Source organism: Diospyros lotus, chromosome 1 (genome assembly GCF_014633365.1).
Source record: "Diospyros lotus cultivar Yz01 chromosome 1, ASM1463336v1, whole genome shotgun sequence".
NCBI lineage: Eukaryota > Viridiplantae > Streptophyta > Magnoliopsida > Ericales > Ebenaceae > Diospyros > Diospyros lotus.
Window position 1 is genome coordinate 50,863,680 of NC_068338.1, and position 14,415 is coordinate 50,878,094.

The following is a 14,415-nucleotide window of genomic DNA, read 5'->3' on the forward strand; positions in this document are numbered from 1 at the left end:
ATCATTTAGATTATCATTGAGACTAGAAAAAAAACTCACAACATATATATTATATATTATTTTTATTCATGATTATAAATTTTGCGAGTTTAACGTGATTATATTTTATCTTGTATAAGAAAACATATATCTTATGCACAAAAAAATAAAAAAAACACACATACCTTCAAATGAATAACCCCTTTTAATATTATTTTTGATTACAAAATTAAATTTATATGTTGAAAAAAAAATAATTATATTATTTTAATTAAATTTAAATAATTATAAATAATTTATTATTATAAATAATTTAAAAATAAAAATAACTAAATTTAAATGAAGAAAAGTGACACTAATTGATAATTTGAAAGGGAAAAAATGAAAAAAAGTTGTAACTATTAACCCAAAAAGAAAATAAAAAGTCCCAACAATTGAAATTATAAATACAAATATAATATTTCTAAATTCAATAAAAATTGTACTTTATGAGTAAAAAATCAAAATAATTGTGTGTTAAAAAATTTGATCAAAATTGTATTTACTAAAAAATAAGAAAATTTAATTATTTAGAGCTTATTTTGTTTTCAAGAATTAAAAATAAATTAGAAAGTAATTTATTTTTAGTGATTAAAAACTGAAATGAATAAATGACTTTTATATTTTTTTAGAGATAAATTAAAATTTTATCTAAGTTTAATAATTGATTAGAGTTTGCAGTTTTTTACTCTCATATAATTAATTTCTGTCACATTTCTTCACCTAACGATAAATTAGGTATTTTCATTTTTAATTAATTTATAATAATATAATCATGCATAATTGTTTAAAATTAATTAAAATTGTGATTATTTTCTTTTTTATATATGATTATTTTATTTTTTATATATACATTTTTATTTTTTAAAAATTAAAACAAAAAATTATTAATAAAAAATAAAATGAAAGAGATTAAGTGTTTTAAATTATAAATTTTTATAAATTTAATCGACTTTAACTTTATAACACTTCATACGATCGTATATTTCCTTACTTATGTTACTCCATTCATTATTTTATTATTCTTTTATTCTTAATAAGTAAGAAAAAAACCCCTTCCCCGACGTACCATCAAGCACCAACACAGTAGCGGCCAAACCGATCCAAACAAGCTTCCCTAAAATAACTTCGCCGGACCTAGGGTTTCTGCAAATCAATGGCCACCAACACCATGTCAGCGCTTCCAATCCCGAATTGCTTTAGAAGACACAGTAATTGTTCACTACCTCTGCGCTTCAACCCCAATCCAGACAACTCGGCGAGTTCTCTGACCGGAAATAGTCTCTCAATCCGCCCGGCCAATCTCTACTGCCGCGTTCCGAAACACCGCCGGTCAACCGTCGCGACGGTCTTGCTTAGCCTCCCAACTATGTAAGTTCAAAACGAGAAATATACAACTCGTGGTTTAGTTGGTATGAAATGTGCTGTTGCTGAAAGCGGGCTGAATTTGCTTTTGTAGGAAACAACGAGAGAGTGCTGCTTCTGAGAAAGTTCCAAAGTTGGTTTTTTTTTTCCATAATGATTAAGCTTATTTCTATTCTTTGGCCTTTTTGGATTGAGTACTGGATTATGATTGGCATTTGGCGACGATGGTGTTAGATGGTCGGCGAGGGCGATAAAGTCCTTTGCGATGGCCGAATTGGAAGCCAGGAAGCTCAAGTATCCCAATACTGGTACGGAAGCTCTTTTGACGGGCATATTGGTCGAAGGTAGGTTATTGTGTTTCACTTTACAATTGATTTACTTATTTAAACAGGAAATTGCAATGAATATCAGGAGCTATTTATACAATTTAAGCTTTAGGTCAATGCAAAGCTATGTTTGAGTTGTTTCCTTCTGAATATTTCATTATCTCAATAGCATGACAATTTTAAAATATGAGGGTTGACCAATGGTCTACGTGTACTTGTGGTTTGGGATGCCTTTAACCTGGTTCATTTCAAATTTTCTTTATACGGTGGTAAATGCAAATGATAATGCTTTTTGTAAAGAAAAATTATGCAAACTTGTACTTAAAGAGCGATTTTAGTACGTAGTTGAGTTACTACGTGCTGCTTATTTTGTTTCTCAACGAGTCTTTTTAGTTTTTTCGTCAAGTTAAAACAGTGACAAGGAACTTACAGAAAAGAAGAAAAAAGGGCAGTGCAAGATGTTGCTTTTTTATTACCTTCCTTATGTTGTGTCTTCTGTTTGTTCCTTGCAGGAACCAGTTTGGCTGCGAAATTTTTGAGGGAAAATGGAATTATGCTTTTCAAGGTGCGAGAAGAAATTGTTAAGTTACTTGGAAAGTCTGACATGTATTTTTTCAGTCCCGAGCATCCTCCATTGACTGAACCAGCCCAGAGGGCCCTTGATTGGGCTGTTGACACAAAACTGAAATCAGGTAGTTTTTGTCCTCTATAATGATGCTATATATTTGAACTTCCCAATTGAAATTAGTTTAACTAGTATCGTTGTCTTTTTGTTTTTATGCCTCTAATAATGTTGAGGGACCTGGTTTGTGTTGGTTGGATTGTGTGATGGCTCGTCCCTCATCACTGACTGCACCTTTGCCCATGATCACTTCCCCCATCTCCTCCCAAACACATTTTACTCTCTGAAATTTTACTCTCTATAATTTCCCCTCCATTTTCACATGTTTCTCTATACCTGTTGGGGTTTATTCTAAATTTGATCTCTCTGATCCTATTTCCTAATTAAGTAGCAATTTTGTGTTTATGAATTAATGCATTATTGTTCCATTTATAATTCAAAGGGAAAAAAAAAAAAAAACAATGCAGCAGGAGTTCCAATTGAGAAAGATAAGACTGTGATTTATGCAGTAAGCAAGAAGCTGAGGACAATGCTCTGTTTGCCTGAAAGAGTCACACCCAATCCAAAGGATGCTAGAGTTAGTGGGTATTTCCCTAATAATCTACACCCAAGAGCTTTCTTAAACATTTAGAGCATGCATAGAGGGAGAGAAGTTGTGCACATAACATTGTTTTTGCCTACCAAGTTACCATTGTATGAGAGTTTTTATAATTTAGATGTTAATGAGACATCGTTGTTATGGTTATAGCTAGTGGTTTAAACAGATGGATGCACTATGGGTTTCCTACCTAACCCATGAACCGATATGAGCTCAACTACTTTTGGGTATCATGATTTATTAAATCAAACGAAATATGCTTGAAATAATTTCTATGCACTATGAGGTATTCTTTTGTTGTCTAAGTTAAGAAAACATGGCATATAGTTCTTTTAGATATTTTTAGACTTTTAACAGAGGGAACATGATGGGCACAAGTTTCTTGTAGAAGGTGGGAGCAAAATCCTGCTATCGTCATATATCAGTATTAATTGATATCCCCCAGATGTATTCGATAAGTAAACTAACCCAGGGATACTATTTGTTTTTACTCGACGTTGTGATTCTATATTTATTTCATCCTATCAGAAGTATATCTTAATGTAGAGTCGATATTTTGTTTTGCAAGTGTGGTAACAAATTACACAGCAAGAATTTGCCTGAGTTCTTGACAAATTAGTTGTAGTTTATAATGCCCTTTGGAGTTTGCATATAGTGAAACATCACAAGTATAATTGTTAATGTAGCCAAAAAGTGATTTAGAGTTTGTACGGTCAGTCCATGAGTGTATGGGGAGGGTTTTATATCTTATGATTCTATAGGCTCCAATGCTACATCATACTTCTGAAGTTTCAGTTCTCACAGTGATTGAGGGACAGAAAGTTTCCACCTTTCATTTGGATCAAATCATTATTTTATCCTGAATGCATGCCAAAGAAATATCCCCAACTGCTGCCTACAGTCTTTTCCATAACAAGTTTCAGGTTTACCTTAGGACTTCAGGAGGAAGAAAAGGCTTTTATACATGAGTTAGCAATGTAGTAAATGCTGGTTGTGGAGCAGCACTAAAGGTTGCTCCATTTCAACGTATTGTTGGGGATCTCATATGGGTGTGTGGGAGTTTTAAAACATTTCCCATCTCATGTGGGCAGTGGAAACAAACACAAAACCTATATGAAGCTTAACTGTTTTAGCAACATGCAATAACCAAACAACAGAAACGGATTTTTTCAGTAAAGGTTACCTCCTTGAAGAACCAGTGGTTGAAGTATCAGATGCTTCACAAGCTGACTTTTTCTTCCTCAAGAGTGAAGTGCCTAGTTGGTCCACACCAAGCTAGCTTCCAAAACCCTTTGGAGCTCCCTTAGTGCTAGCTGAAGACTACAAGGGGATGTATAGGTTTGTAGGTGTTCTTAGTTTCAAAAACCAAAGCTCAACACATGAGCAAATTGAGAGAAAGAAGAGGAAGAATAAGAAGAAGGAGCCGCCGAGAAGAAGGAAGAACAAGCTACAAAAAACAGGACCTTCTTCTTCTTTAATCTCTCTATTTATATGCATAAGTGGAAAGAAAATTAGTGAAATCTGGATTAATCCCTTATTAATCAATGCAGCTCAAGAAAGTGACTAGTGGCATGGGAGTTGGTGGAAAGTCCACCAACTCCCGAACATTCCATGCACAATCTGCTGAACAAAAGCTGTCGACAATATTCATTGAGCGGTCTATAATTTTCAACTTTTGAAAAATTGTCAACAGTTCACGAAAAGAGTTGACAGTTTAGTGTTTGCTGCTGCGAGACCCTTACTCAATTGCATACAAATTCATTACTAACTCTTAATAGCAATTAGACCCTTCATTAACTCTTAATGGCATCAAGAACATAACGCAAACCCCACAATTCTTCTTATCCTCTTTAGAAGTGCAAAAGTCTTTTGGCTTCGGTTGTAGTTTATGCACCCATTGATAAAGTGGCAAGTGAATCTCAATAGAAAGAACTCAATATTTGGTGCATACTTATTTGGCTGCTGAAGTAATGTCTCTCTAGTGAGAGAAACTCCTCAGGTAACTGGTGGCAAAGGGGTCCATTCAATCATCATGGTATATTTTGTTTAGGGTACTCTATGTATGTTTAGAATTTTATTTGGTGGTCTATGTTTTCCAGGATATGTTAGCTGATCCATTTAGTGGGATTAAGGCTTGTGATTGTTGTTGTTTCTATGTTTTCCCTAGACCAGTCTCTGGATTTTCAAGCAGGCTAATTATTTATGGCTGGAATGTTAAAGGTAACACCATATGTGGCTATTGCTGTCTCTTTTATGGGTTGCTTTTGGCACATTATGCATTAAGTCTCAACAACCCTGCATAAGAGACGCGCTCCAGATCAAGTTCCATTCTTTCAAGTGCTGTGCTTGTATCTGATTTCTAGGTTGTGCTCATAAAAATACAAGAAATTTCATTGCTTGGACGATCCATGATATCTTTGATGCCATTGTTCTATGTTGTGATTGTCGTGCTAAATGCAGGTGAAAGTGGGGAAATAACCACAACTCATTTACTTCTTGGGATTTGGTCGGAAAAAGAATCAGCTGGTCATAAGATAATGGCTACCTTTGGTTTTGATGATGGGAAGGCTAAAGAGCTGGCCAAAAACGTAAATTTCTATCCCGGGATTGTCAAGTGATAACTTTCTGAACTTATAAATGAATCTACGCTTGTTTTATGCAGATGGACAAGGATATTGTCTTGAGGTTTAAGTAGGGAAAGAGAAGAGTTTCCAACAGTAGGACTTGCTTCTTGTTTCGGGTACCTTCCCAGAACAGCTGCCAAAAGATTAATTATTTATCCGAGGAAACCGTGAAATTCTGCTATATGCAATCCTGTGCCAATTTTCCCACTGAATGCTTCTTCCGAGGACACTAAATTTGCAATTATTTGGGTAATTACACTGAAGTTCACAAAGCCAAAGACACCAATTGCGGGCGGCAATTGATTATGTGGTCAATATCTTGGCGTCTCTTCCTCTTTTGATAGTCTTTCCCGAAGCTTGGTTGAACCGATTTTTTTTTCTTTTAGTAGACATTTCATTCCAAATTGTGAAAATGTACTTAACTTTTTGAAAGTGCTTTCGTAATCCATGGATGGCTGTTCAGTTGCCTTAGAACGCTGCAGCTAGCTTGTTCCTGATGTTTAAATTATGTAGCTGGAAATTTCTCCAAAGATGATTGAGTTGGCGGCAAAATCAGCTTTGATTTGCTTCTTCTTGCAGTTAAAAGGGCTTCTATTTCTCTCGTTGCCAGGAAATTCAAATAACGACTTGCTATTCAAACACAAGGTACAAATTACGCTAACCGTCTGTGTCAACAAGATTTTGGTAAATGGATTGAGCAGGACAATTCCTACCTTAGGTTGTACAGTATATGCACACGGAGAACTGTGTTTTATATAGTTTTAAAAGGCAAAGTTGAGGCATGTCCCAATCAGTTGTGGAAAGTACATGTCTCCTTGGGCGAACTTTTAAGTGGGTAAGGCGTTATAAAAAGGTTCTTTTCATTTTTAGAGTTTTATGGCTCCTTTTTACTCACTTTATTTCTTCCTATTGCTGTTTTGTATGTACGTAGATTGTTCTCCCAAACCTATCGAGGGTTCATTATAAGTGTAATTGTTTTGGGTTTGTCATTTACTGAAGTAGTTTTTGTTAAAATAAATAAGATAATGTTATATTAAGATAATGTTAGAATGATTTTTGAATCAAGATATGAAATAGTCAAAATAAGATTGAAATGTATTTTAATATTTTTATTAAATTATTTGTTAAATTTTTTAAAATGTATTGGAGGATATATGCGATATTTTTTTCTTATTTGTAAGATTTAAGATAAATTTATTTACGAGTGAGAGGGATAAATTTATCTGAAAATTTTTAGATAAGAAATTATGTATTTTTTTAAAAATGTTGTTAAATAAATTTAATACACAGTAAATCTTAATTTTTTTTTGTTTATATCTTAATTAATAAATACTAATTTAAATTAGGGAAAACAAATGTTAATGGTAGGTAATGAATATAAATGGCTTAGTTGCTTGATCAAGTTTCCTGTATTTTGGTCAAAGAAACTACCTACTAGTGTTGTTAAAGAATAATCGGTTAATTGTGTGGCCCTTGAATGATCATACGGCATTATGGGCATAAAACGTTAGGCCATGACCAAGGATTAGTTAAACTAGAGAAGTAAAATGATGAAATGGGCTTTTTTGCCCTTGACGTGAGAGAATGGTAACCTCTCAAGTTTTTTTTGGGTCATGGGAGATTAATTTTTGGTGGAGATATAAATATTTTATTTAGTAAGAATTAATTGTATATTTGTTTGAAAGTGTATAAGTTTGCGATCGTATTTGATTTACTCAAAGGTCGAATCAAGTTGAAGGCTAGTATCTTTTAAGATTAAAAATATAAAGTTTACACTTGAATTATTAAAAAAAATAATAAAATAAATCCACATAAAAATTTATAATGTATGAAAGAGAGTAAATCTTAGATCTACTCATTAGTGACGAAGTTACTAATTTTTAATAAATTAATTAGATAGTAAAATTTTAGCGAGCCACTTTTGTTTTTCATTTTTATATATTTAATTGTTCTCTTATAATTTATCTATTTTATAATTATTTAGAACATTGCCTAGATTTTTAGTAATTTTATAATTTAATTTTTATTCTACATTTCCATATTTTTGTAATATAATATTTATTATATAAAATAATAAAAAATAAAAAATACCTCTCATTTTAAAAGTGAATGAATGTGATTTTCACTTCATCTATTTTATATTCACACTTATAGTTTGATATTTCAAGAATAATACTATTTATTTTCGAATATAAAAAATATTCATTGGCTTGTCAAATATTGCTCTACCGTCACTCGCTTTCTCTTCAGTCACTTCCTTTCCATAAACCCTAAGACTTTTCTTCTCTTCTCTCGTTCCCCCATCTGTAAAATACACTTACAGACACAGCGAAAATGAGCTTCGCAGCGTACAAGATGATGCACGCGCCAACAGGAATCGAGAATTGCGCGTCGGGTTTCATCACGCATTCCGCCGCCGACTTCGCGCCACAGATACCTCCCATTCAAACCGACGATCTCGATTCCGACTGGCCTGCTGCCAAGGCCACGGGCCCAATCCCCAACCTCGTCGTCACGGCGGGCAATGTGTTGGAGGTTTACGTGGTTAGGGTTCAAGAGGAAGGGGCTACGGGCAGGGAATCAAAGGGCCCGGTACAAGCCAACCGTGGCGGCGTGATGGCCGGCTTGTCCGGTGCGTCGCTCGAACTCGTCTGCCATTACAGGTTTTGATTCGGTCCTTTTTTGTGTTATAATTTGAAGGATTTGGTTCTGGATGTCTAATTGCTAGGTTTTTGTTTCCTCTTTTCTCTTTTTATTTTGGTAAATTATAAAAAATACTGAAATTATGTCTTTATTTTCATTTTACAATAGATTTTTAATAATTTACCAAATTTTATATTCGATAAATTGTCCTGAATCTCCTAGATTTTGGCCCATTCACACAAAAATTATTTGTGACAAAAATATTTTTGAATATTTACGTGGTTTATTCATTTTGCCCCGACACCCTATCCTTACTAATTATGTCAATTAATTAAATTAATTGATCAATATTAATTATAGAACTATTTTTTAATTTACAAAATATAGCTATAAGCTAAAAAATATATTTATATAAATATATATCCGTATATATACATATGTTTTAGTTAAATTATATTATATTTATCTATATGAATATAAAATACTTTATCTATATATCTATGTGCATTCAACATACTTTATCTATATACACGTATATATTTAAATGTATATATTTTAAAAAAATTGCGAAAGCAGCCGCAACCACTGGGAGGAATAAACCCCATCGTTGGAGAAAGTCTTTTGTGCCTCCATAACACTATATGATTGTGCCCCCAACCAATCACATACCGCCAGTATGTCATTGGTTTGGGGCATTACTGACGTGGTGCATAGGAGGCACAAACGACTTTTCCCACTGTTAGGGGTTTCCACCCCCAGCCGTGGGGGTTTCTTCCCTCCATTATTGGAGAAGAACCCCCATGGGGTTCTGCAGTGATGGCTGATAATGTTCGCTGGCCACCGCCTTATTTTTTAAATTTATACATTTAAATATATATGTGTATATAAATAGATAAAGCATGTTATATGCACATATATAATATAATTTAACTAAGCCATATTTTATGTATATATGGATATATGTCTATACTTATATATATATTTTAGTTGATAGTTATTTTTTTAATTAAAATATATTTTTATAATGAAAAATATAGTTTTATAATTAAAATATTGATTAATTTAATTAAAATTTGATTGATGCTGTTGATAACAAAAGGAGTGCTCGAGCAAAATGAATAATTCACAAAAACTTTTAGAGACATTTTCAAATCACAAGGGTTTTCTATGCAAATAGCTCAAACCATAAAGGATTTGGGGCAATTTACTTATTATAAAATGAAAACGAAACACAAAGTTGTCGTGTAATTACAGTTAAAATAGTAAAATAAAACAAAAATCAGTTAGTGCAGCGGGGCGATTGTATTGGGGGAAAGCTATGTGGTATGGTACGCAAATGGTTACAAATTTTGGTGGGAATTCATGTACTCGGGAAGGCTATAAATTGTTGCCGAATCATCTAATGGAGCTATCGAGGAATTGAATGAAATTCTTTTGATTCTCTCTCTCTCTCCCTCCCTCTCTCTCTCTCGAATTCTCCCGATCTCTTTGGTCTCTATCCTACCAGAAGAGATCAACATTGCTCAATTGCTAGATCCCTTAGGATTTGACAATTTTGGTATCAGAGTTGATCCTTGGCTGAGGTGATTGGAGGTGACTAACGATGGTTGAAGGAATGAGGATGAAGAACTTGGAGGCACAAGTGTAGCAGTGTGGATCCACGATGAGTGATCTACAAGCTTGAGTGGATTAATTGGAGTTGGGATCCAACTGGAACCACGAAGCCATCATGGCTGTTGATAGGAGATTGGAGGACGCAGTGGCTGGGATTTGGGAAGACATGGGAATTCAGATTAGAGATCAACTCAAGCGGTTTATGGTGATGTTTGCGAGACAAAACTAGGTACGTCTCTCTCCCAACTTCTTTCCTAGGGAGAGATTAGATCCAATTCTATCAGGACAAGGGGTGAATCAGAGGACAATCAAAACCTCTGAAGGAGGTTCATGGGGAGCCTGGAGAGAATGGACGGGGACAATAGCAGGAGGCACCGATGGTGCAAAATTAGCATGGTTTACCCATGCCACAATTGGAAATTCTACTGTTTGATGCAGTGAGTCCTTGATGGTGGATCAAGAGGTGTGAATGGATGTTTGAGTGGTATGGGGTGGTAAAAAGGCAGAAGGTGACCATGGCTGCGACCTATCTTAACGATGCATGGGATGCTTGGTACCAGGGATGGTCTAAGGTTCGAGGAGATTGTAGATGGGAGGAGTTCACAAAGGAGCTTTATGAGAGGTTTGGAGATCTGGGATTGTCTGATGTGGTGGAAGAATTCAATAAAATTAGACAGGTAGGGTCTGTGATGGAGTACCAGTTGAGATTTGAAGAGCTAAAGGCTCTTGTGCTCAACCATAACCCCTACTTGACAGAAGCCTACTTCGTTTCAAACTTCATAAGTGGCTTGAACGAAGAATTGAGACTGATGGTGAAGGTGCTTTAGCCTAGAACTCCTAAGCATGCAGTTGATAGTGCCAGGTTGCATGAATTGGCTGTGGAAGCGTTGATGAAGAAACAAAGGTTGATAGCCAGAGGGGTTCACCAGGGTAATTTGCTCCAAGGAAGGAGCTATACTAAGGAGATGGGAAGGGGATCTCCTAGGGTAAAAAGCTTGGCATTACTTGCCCCCACACCCCAAAGTGGGAAGACGATAGAACAGAGGAGGCAAGTTGGCCTCTATTTCAGGTGCGGGGATAAATATTTCCCTGGCCACCAATGTAAGAAACAACTCTTATTATTGGAAGGGGAAGAAGGAGAGATAGTAGAGGAGGGAGAAACATCCCAGCCACAGGGAGAGGAAGAGGAGGACAATGGGGAGATATCCTTGCATGCCCTGAAGGGATTGACCAACAACAAAATAATCAAAGTGGAGGGAAAAGTGGAGGATAACAAGTTGATGATTCTCATTGATAGTGAGAGCACCCATAGTTTTTTGGATGAGGGAACAACTTAAAGGTTGAGATGTCCCCTGATCAACACACAACCACTAATAGTGATTGTAGCCAATGGTAACAAGGTTATGAGCCGATTAGCCTGCATAGGGTTTTGTTGGGAGATGCAGGGGGAGGAGTTTGAGGCTGATCTTAGACTCCTTAAATTAGGAGGGTGTGATGTGGTGTTGGGGGTTAATTGGATGAAGCATGTCAGTCTAATTTGCTTCGATTTCAACAAAATGAAAGTGACATTTGAAAAGGAAGGAAAGAGAATGACTCTAACCGAGAGCAAGGAGTTTGGAATATGAAAAATGATTACAGGAAAAAGGCTGCAGAAGATGATAAAGCATAAGATGAATTAGGTGGCTCAATTGTTTTCTATCCAAGCCATTGATTGGATGGAGGAAGAGTTGGAACTTGAATGGGAGTTCATGTTGACGGTGAGTAGCCTACCCCAGGCTGACATAGAGGTACGCCAATTTGACCTTCTTAATATACTGCTAGTTGAGTTTGAGAATCTATTCGTAGAGCCAAATTCTCTACCCCCAGCCTGACATAAGCCTAACACAGACCCTGTTAATGTTCGTGCTTATTGTTACCCTTCTAACCAAAAGATAGAAGTAGAAAAGTTGGTCAAGGAGATGGTTCAAAAATCACTTATTAGACCTGGCCATAGCCCATTTGCATCTCCTGTGCTGTTAGTTAAAAAAAAAAAGAACACTTCATGGTGGTTTTGCATTGATTAGTGCCAATTAAATGAGATAACCATCAATGACAAATTTCCAATCCCTCTTATCAAAGATCTACTAGATGAACTAAAACATGCTACAATTTTTTCTAAGCTTGAGTTAAGATCCAGTTACCACCAAATTCGGATGAGCCCACCTGACATACCCAAGATTGCATTTCGCACCCACCATGGCCACTATGAATTCCTTGTTATGCTCTTTGGCCTAACAAACGCATCAATTACCTTTCAATCACTGATGAATTAGATTTTTGAACCCTACCTCAGAAACTTTATCCTTGTGTTCTTTGATGATATATTGATATATAGCCCAATCTTTGACCTCCATCTAAAACACCTAAGGACTACGTTTGAGATTCTCCAACTCAACCAATTGTATATCAAAAGGTCAAAGTGTGCCTTTGCACATGGACAAGTGGAATATTTGGGGTACATTATATTTGGCCAAGGGGTGAGTATTGATCCAAAAAGGTAACAGTTATGACCAATTGGCTAAGGCCTACAACCATTAAGGCTTTGAGGGTTTTTTTGGGGCTAACCTCCTATTATAGGAGGTTTGTGAAGGGTTATGGGGGAATTAGCAAGCCCTCAATAGACTTGCTGAAGGACAATTTTGTATGGGATCAAAGGGTTGAGGCATCCTTTGAGCAGTTGAAGAAATCAATGAGTGAGGCCCCAGTGTTGGGCCTACCAAACTTCAGCAAAACATTCGTGGTGGAGACTGATGCAAGTTGGATGGGAATTGGGGCTGTCCTTATGTTGGAGGGTAGGCCTCTAGCATTTATAAGCCAGGCTTTAGCCCCCAAGCATGCAGGCCTAAGCATCTATGAGAAAGAACTATTGACAGTTATTTTTGCGGTGGAAAAGTGGAGACACTAGGGGGGGGGGGGGGGAGGAAGATTCATTATTAAGACTGACCATGAGAGCTTGAAGTTTTTGTTGTAACAAAAACTTCAACAAAAACTTCATACTCATAGAAAAAGGGGATGACCAAATTAATGGCCCTAGATTATGTCATTCAATACAAGAAGGGGAAGGAGAACTGTTATGGTCCACTACAGGGCATGGGACTTGTCCCACATTGGAAGTTCAGGCTCTTGGTGTGGGGTTTATAACCTCTTGGGCACCCTCTCCTTAATAGCTAGCTTTTGAAGATGAGTTCTACTCGAGAGTTGTAACAGTGGTATCAGAGCCGGCCCAATGGCTCTCAGTGCAAGCTAGCGGCTACGAGGGTGACGCCGGCATTGCAGTGTTCGTTCGGGACTAGCAGTGGCTAGTGCACAGCCTACCGTCGTGGGCGCCGGCCTGCGGAGTGTGGTGGTATGTTATGGTCCATTGTAGGGTACAAGACTTGTCCCACATTGGAAGTTCAGGCTCCTAGTGTGGGATTTATAAACTCTTGGGCTTAGTTTTTGAGGGTGAGTTTTACCTAAGGGTTGTAACAAAACATTGTAATAGATGCTCTTTCTTAGTGTTAGGAGGACGGAACAGTTGCAACCATTATAGTCTTGGTGCCAGATTGGTGTCAAGAGGTGGTGAAGAGTTATGAGGCAGATGGTTAGGTCAAGGCCTTCTTAGAACAGCTGATTGTTGACCCGATGAGTAAGAAAGGGTATACCTTTGTGAATGGGGTGATACAGAATAAGGGAAGATTGGTTATTGGGGATTGTGTAGAGTTGAGGAGGAAGATCCTACAAGCCTTACATGAGTCTCCTATTGGGGGGCATTTGGGTGTACAAAATACTTATCATAAGGTGAAACAATTATTCTACTAGCCCAAGCTTAAGGAGTAGGTGATTAGATTTGTTTTAGCGTGTGATGTGTGCAAGAGATGCAAATATGAGATTGTGGCCTACCTGGGGTTATTACAGCCATTGACCATCACATGGCAAGCATGAGAGAGTGTGTCGATGGATTTTATTGAGGGATTGCCAAAATTCGAGGGTAAGGACTGCATATTTGTGGTTGTGGACCGATTTACAAAATTTGATGCATTTCCTAAGTCTTACTCACCCTTACACTACTCAAGAAGTGGCTAGAACATTCTTAGACCAAGTGGTGAAGTTGCATGGTGTCCCAAAGACCATATTGTCTGACAGGGATAAGGTGTTCACCAACCTACTATGGCAGTCTTTGATGAAGTCCTTAGGAGCTAAGCTAAGTCTATCATTTGCCTACTACCCCCAAACGGATGGACAGACCGAGAGGGTCAATTAGTGCTTGGAAACATACCTAAGGTGCTTATGTATTTTACGTCCTAAAGGTTGACACAAGTGGCTATCCTTGGTACAATGGTGGTATAATTCTAGCCACCAAGTGTGGCAACCGTGGATGAACATCTACAATAGAGACAATAGCTCCTACAACAACTTAAACGGGATCTAGCCATGGCCCAAAATTGCATGAAACAATTGGCTGACAAAGGGAGAAGTGAGAGGGAGTTCTCTGTGCGAGAGGAAACACCTAAAACTAAAGGGACCCCACCTCAAGTCACTATCTTCTGGCCCTATTTCCAAGCTGAGCTCTAGGTATTTTGGTCA

General features: G+C 36.8%; 2 protein-coding genes across 4 annotated transcripts in view; both read left to right on the forward strand.

The window, feature by feature from the left end:
* Positions 1 to 1,065: 1,065 nt before the first annotated feature.
* Positions 1,066 to 6,024, forward strand: LOC127805716 (ATP-dependent Clp protease ATP-binding subunit CLPT1, chloroplastic-like). 2 transcript variants are annotated; one of them, XM_052342470.1, is made up of 6 exons: positions 1,071 to 1,389; positions 1,478 to 1,516; positions 1,618 to 1,727; positions 2,222 to 2,401; positions 5,390 to 5,517; positions 5,592 to 6,024. In XM_052342470.1, the coding sequence occupies exons 1-6, from the start codon at positions 1,175 to 1,177 to the stop codon at positions 5,622 to 5,624; spliced, it is 705 nt and encodes a 234-aa protein (XP_052198430.1). In that variant the 5' UTR covers positions 1,071 to 1,174; the 3' UTR covers positions 5,625 to 6,024. The 2 variants fall into 2 exon arrangements, with proteins under 2 accessions (XP_052198437.1, XP_052198430.1); XM_052342477.1 differs by lacking the exons at positions 5,390 to 5,517; positions 5,592 to 6,024 and adding an exon at positions 5,150 to 5,379 and having other exon boundaries at positions 1,066 to 1,389.
* A 1,758-nt stretch (positions 6,025 to 7,782) lies between these two features.
* Positions 7,783 to 14,415, forward strand: part of LOC127801002 (cleavage and polyadenylation specificity factor subunit 1) — a 61,253-nt gene continuing 54,620 nt past the window's right edge. For both annotated transcript variants that reach the window (XM_052335744.1, XM_052335754.1), the window contains exon 1: positions 7,783 to 8,216. In XM_052335744.1, coding sequence (XP_052191704.1) covers positions 7,888 to 8,216 — 329 coding nt within the window. In that variant the 5' untranslated portion in view covers positions 7,783 to 7,887. The remainder of the gene's footprint in view (positions 8,217 to 14,415) is intronic.

Excerpts from the sequence above, each read along its gene's own strand:
- LOC127805716 (XM_052342470.1), top strand. The coding sequence starts at position 1,175 with ATGGCCACCAACACCATGTCAGCGCTTCCAATCCCGAATTGCTTTAGA. Across the intron at positions 1,390-1,477 it reads TTGCTTAGCCTCCCAACTAT|GAAACAACGAGAGAGTGCTG; the intron begins GTAAGTTCAAAA and ends TTGCTTTTGTAG. Across the intron at positions 1,728-2,221 it reads GACGGGCATATTGGTCGAAG|GAACCAGTTTGGCTGCGAAA; the intron begins GTAGGTTATTGT and ends TGTTCCTTGCAG.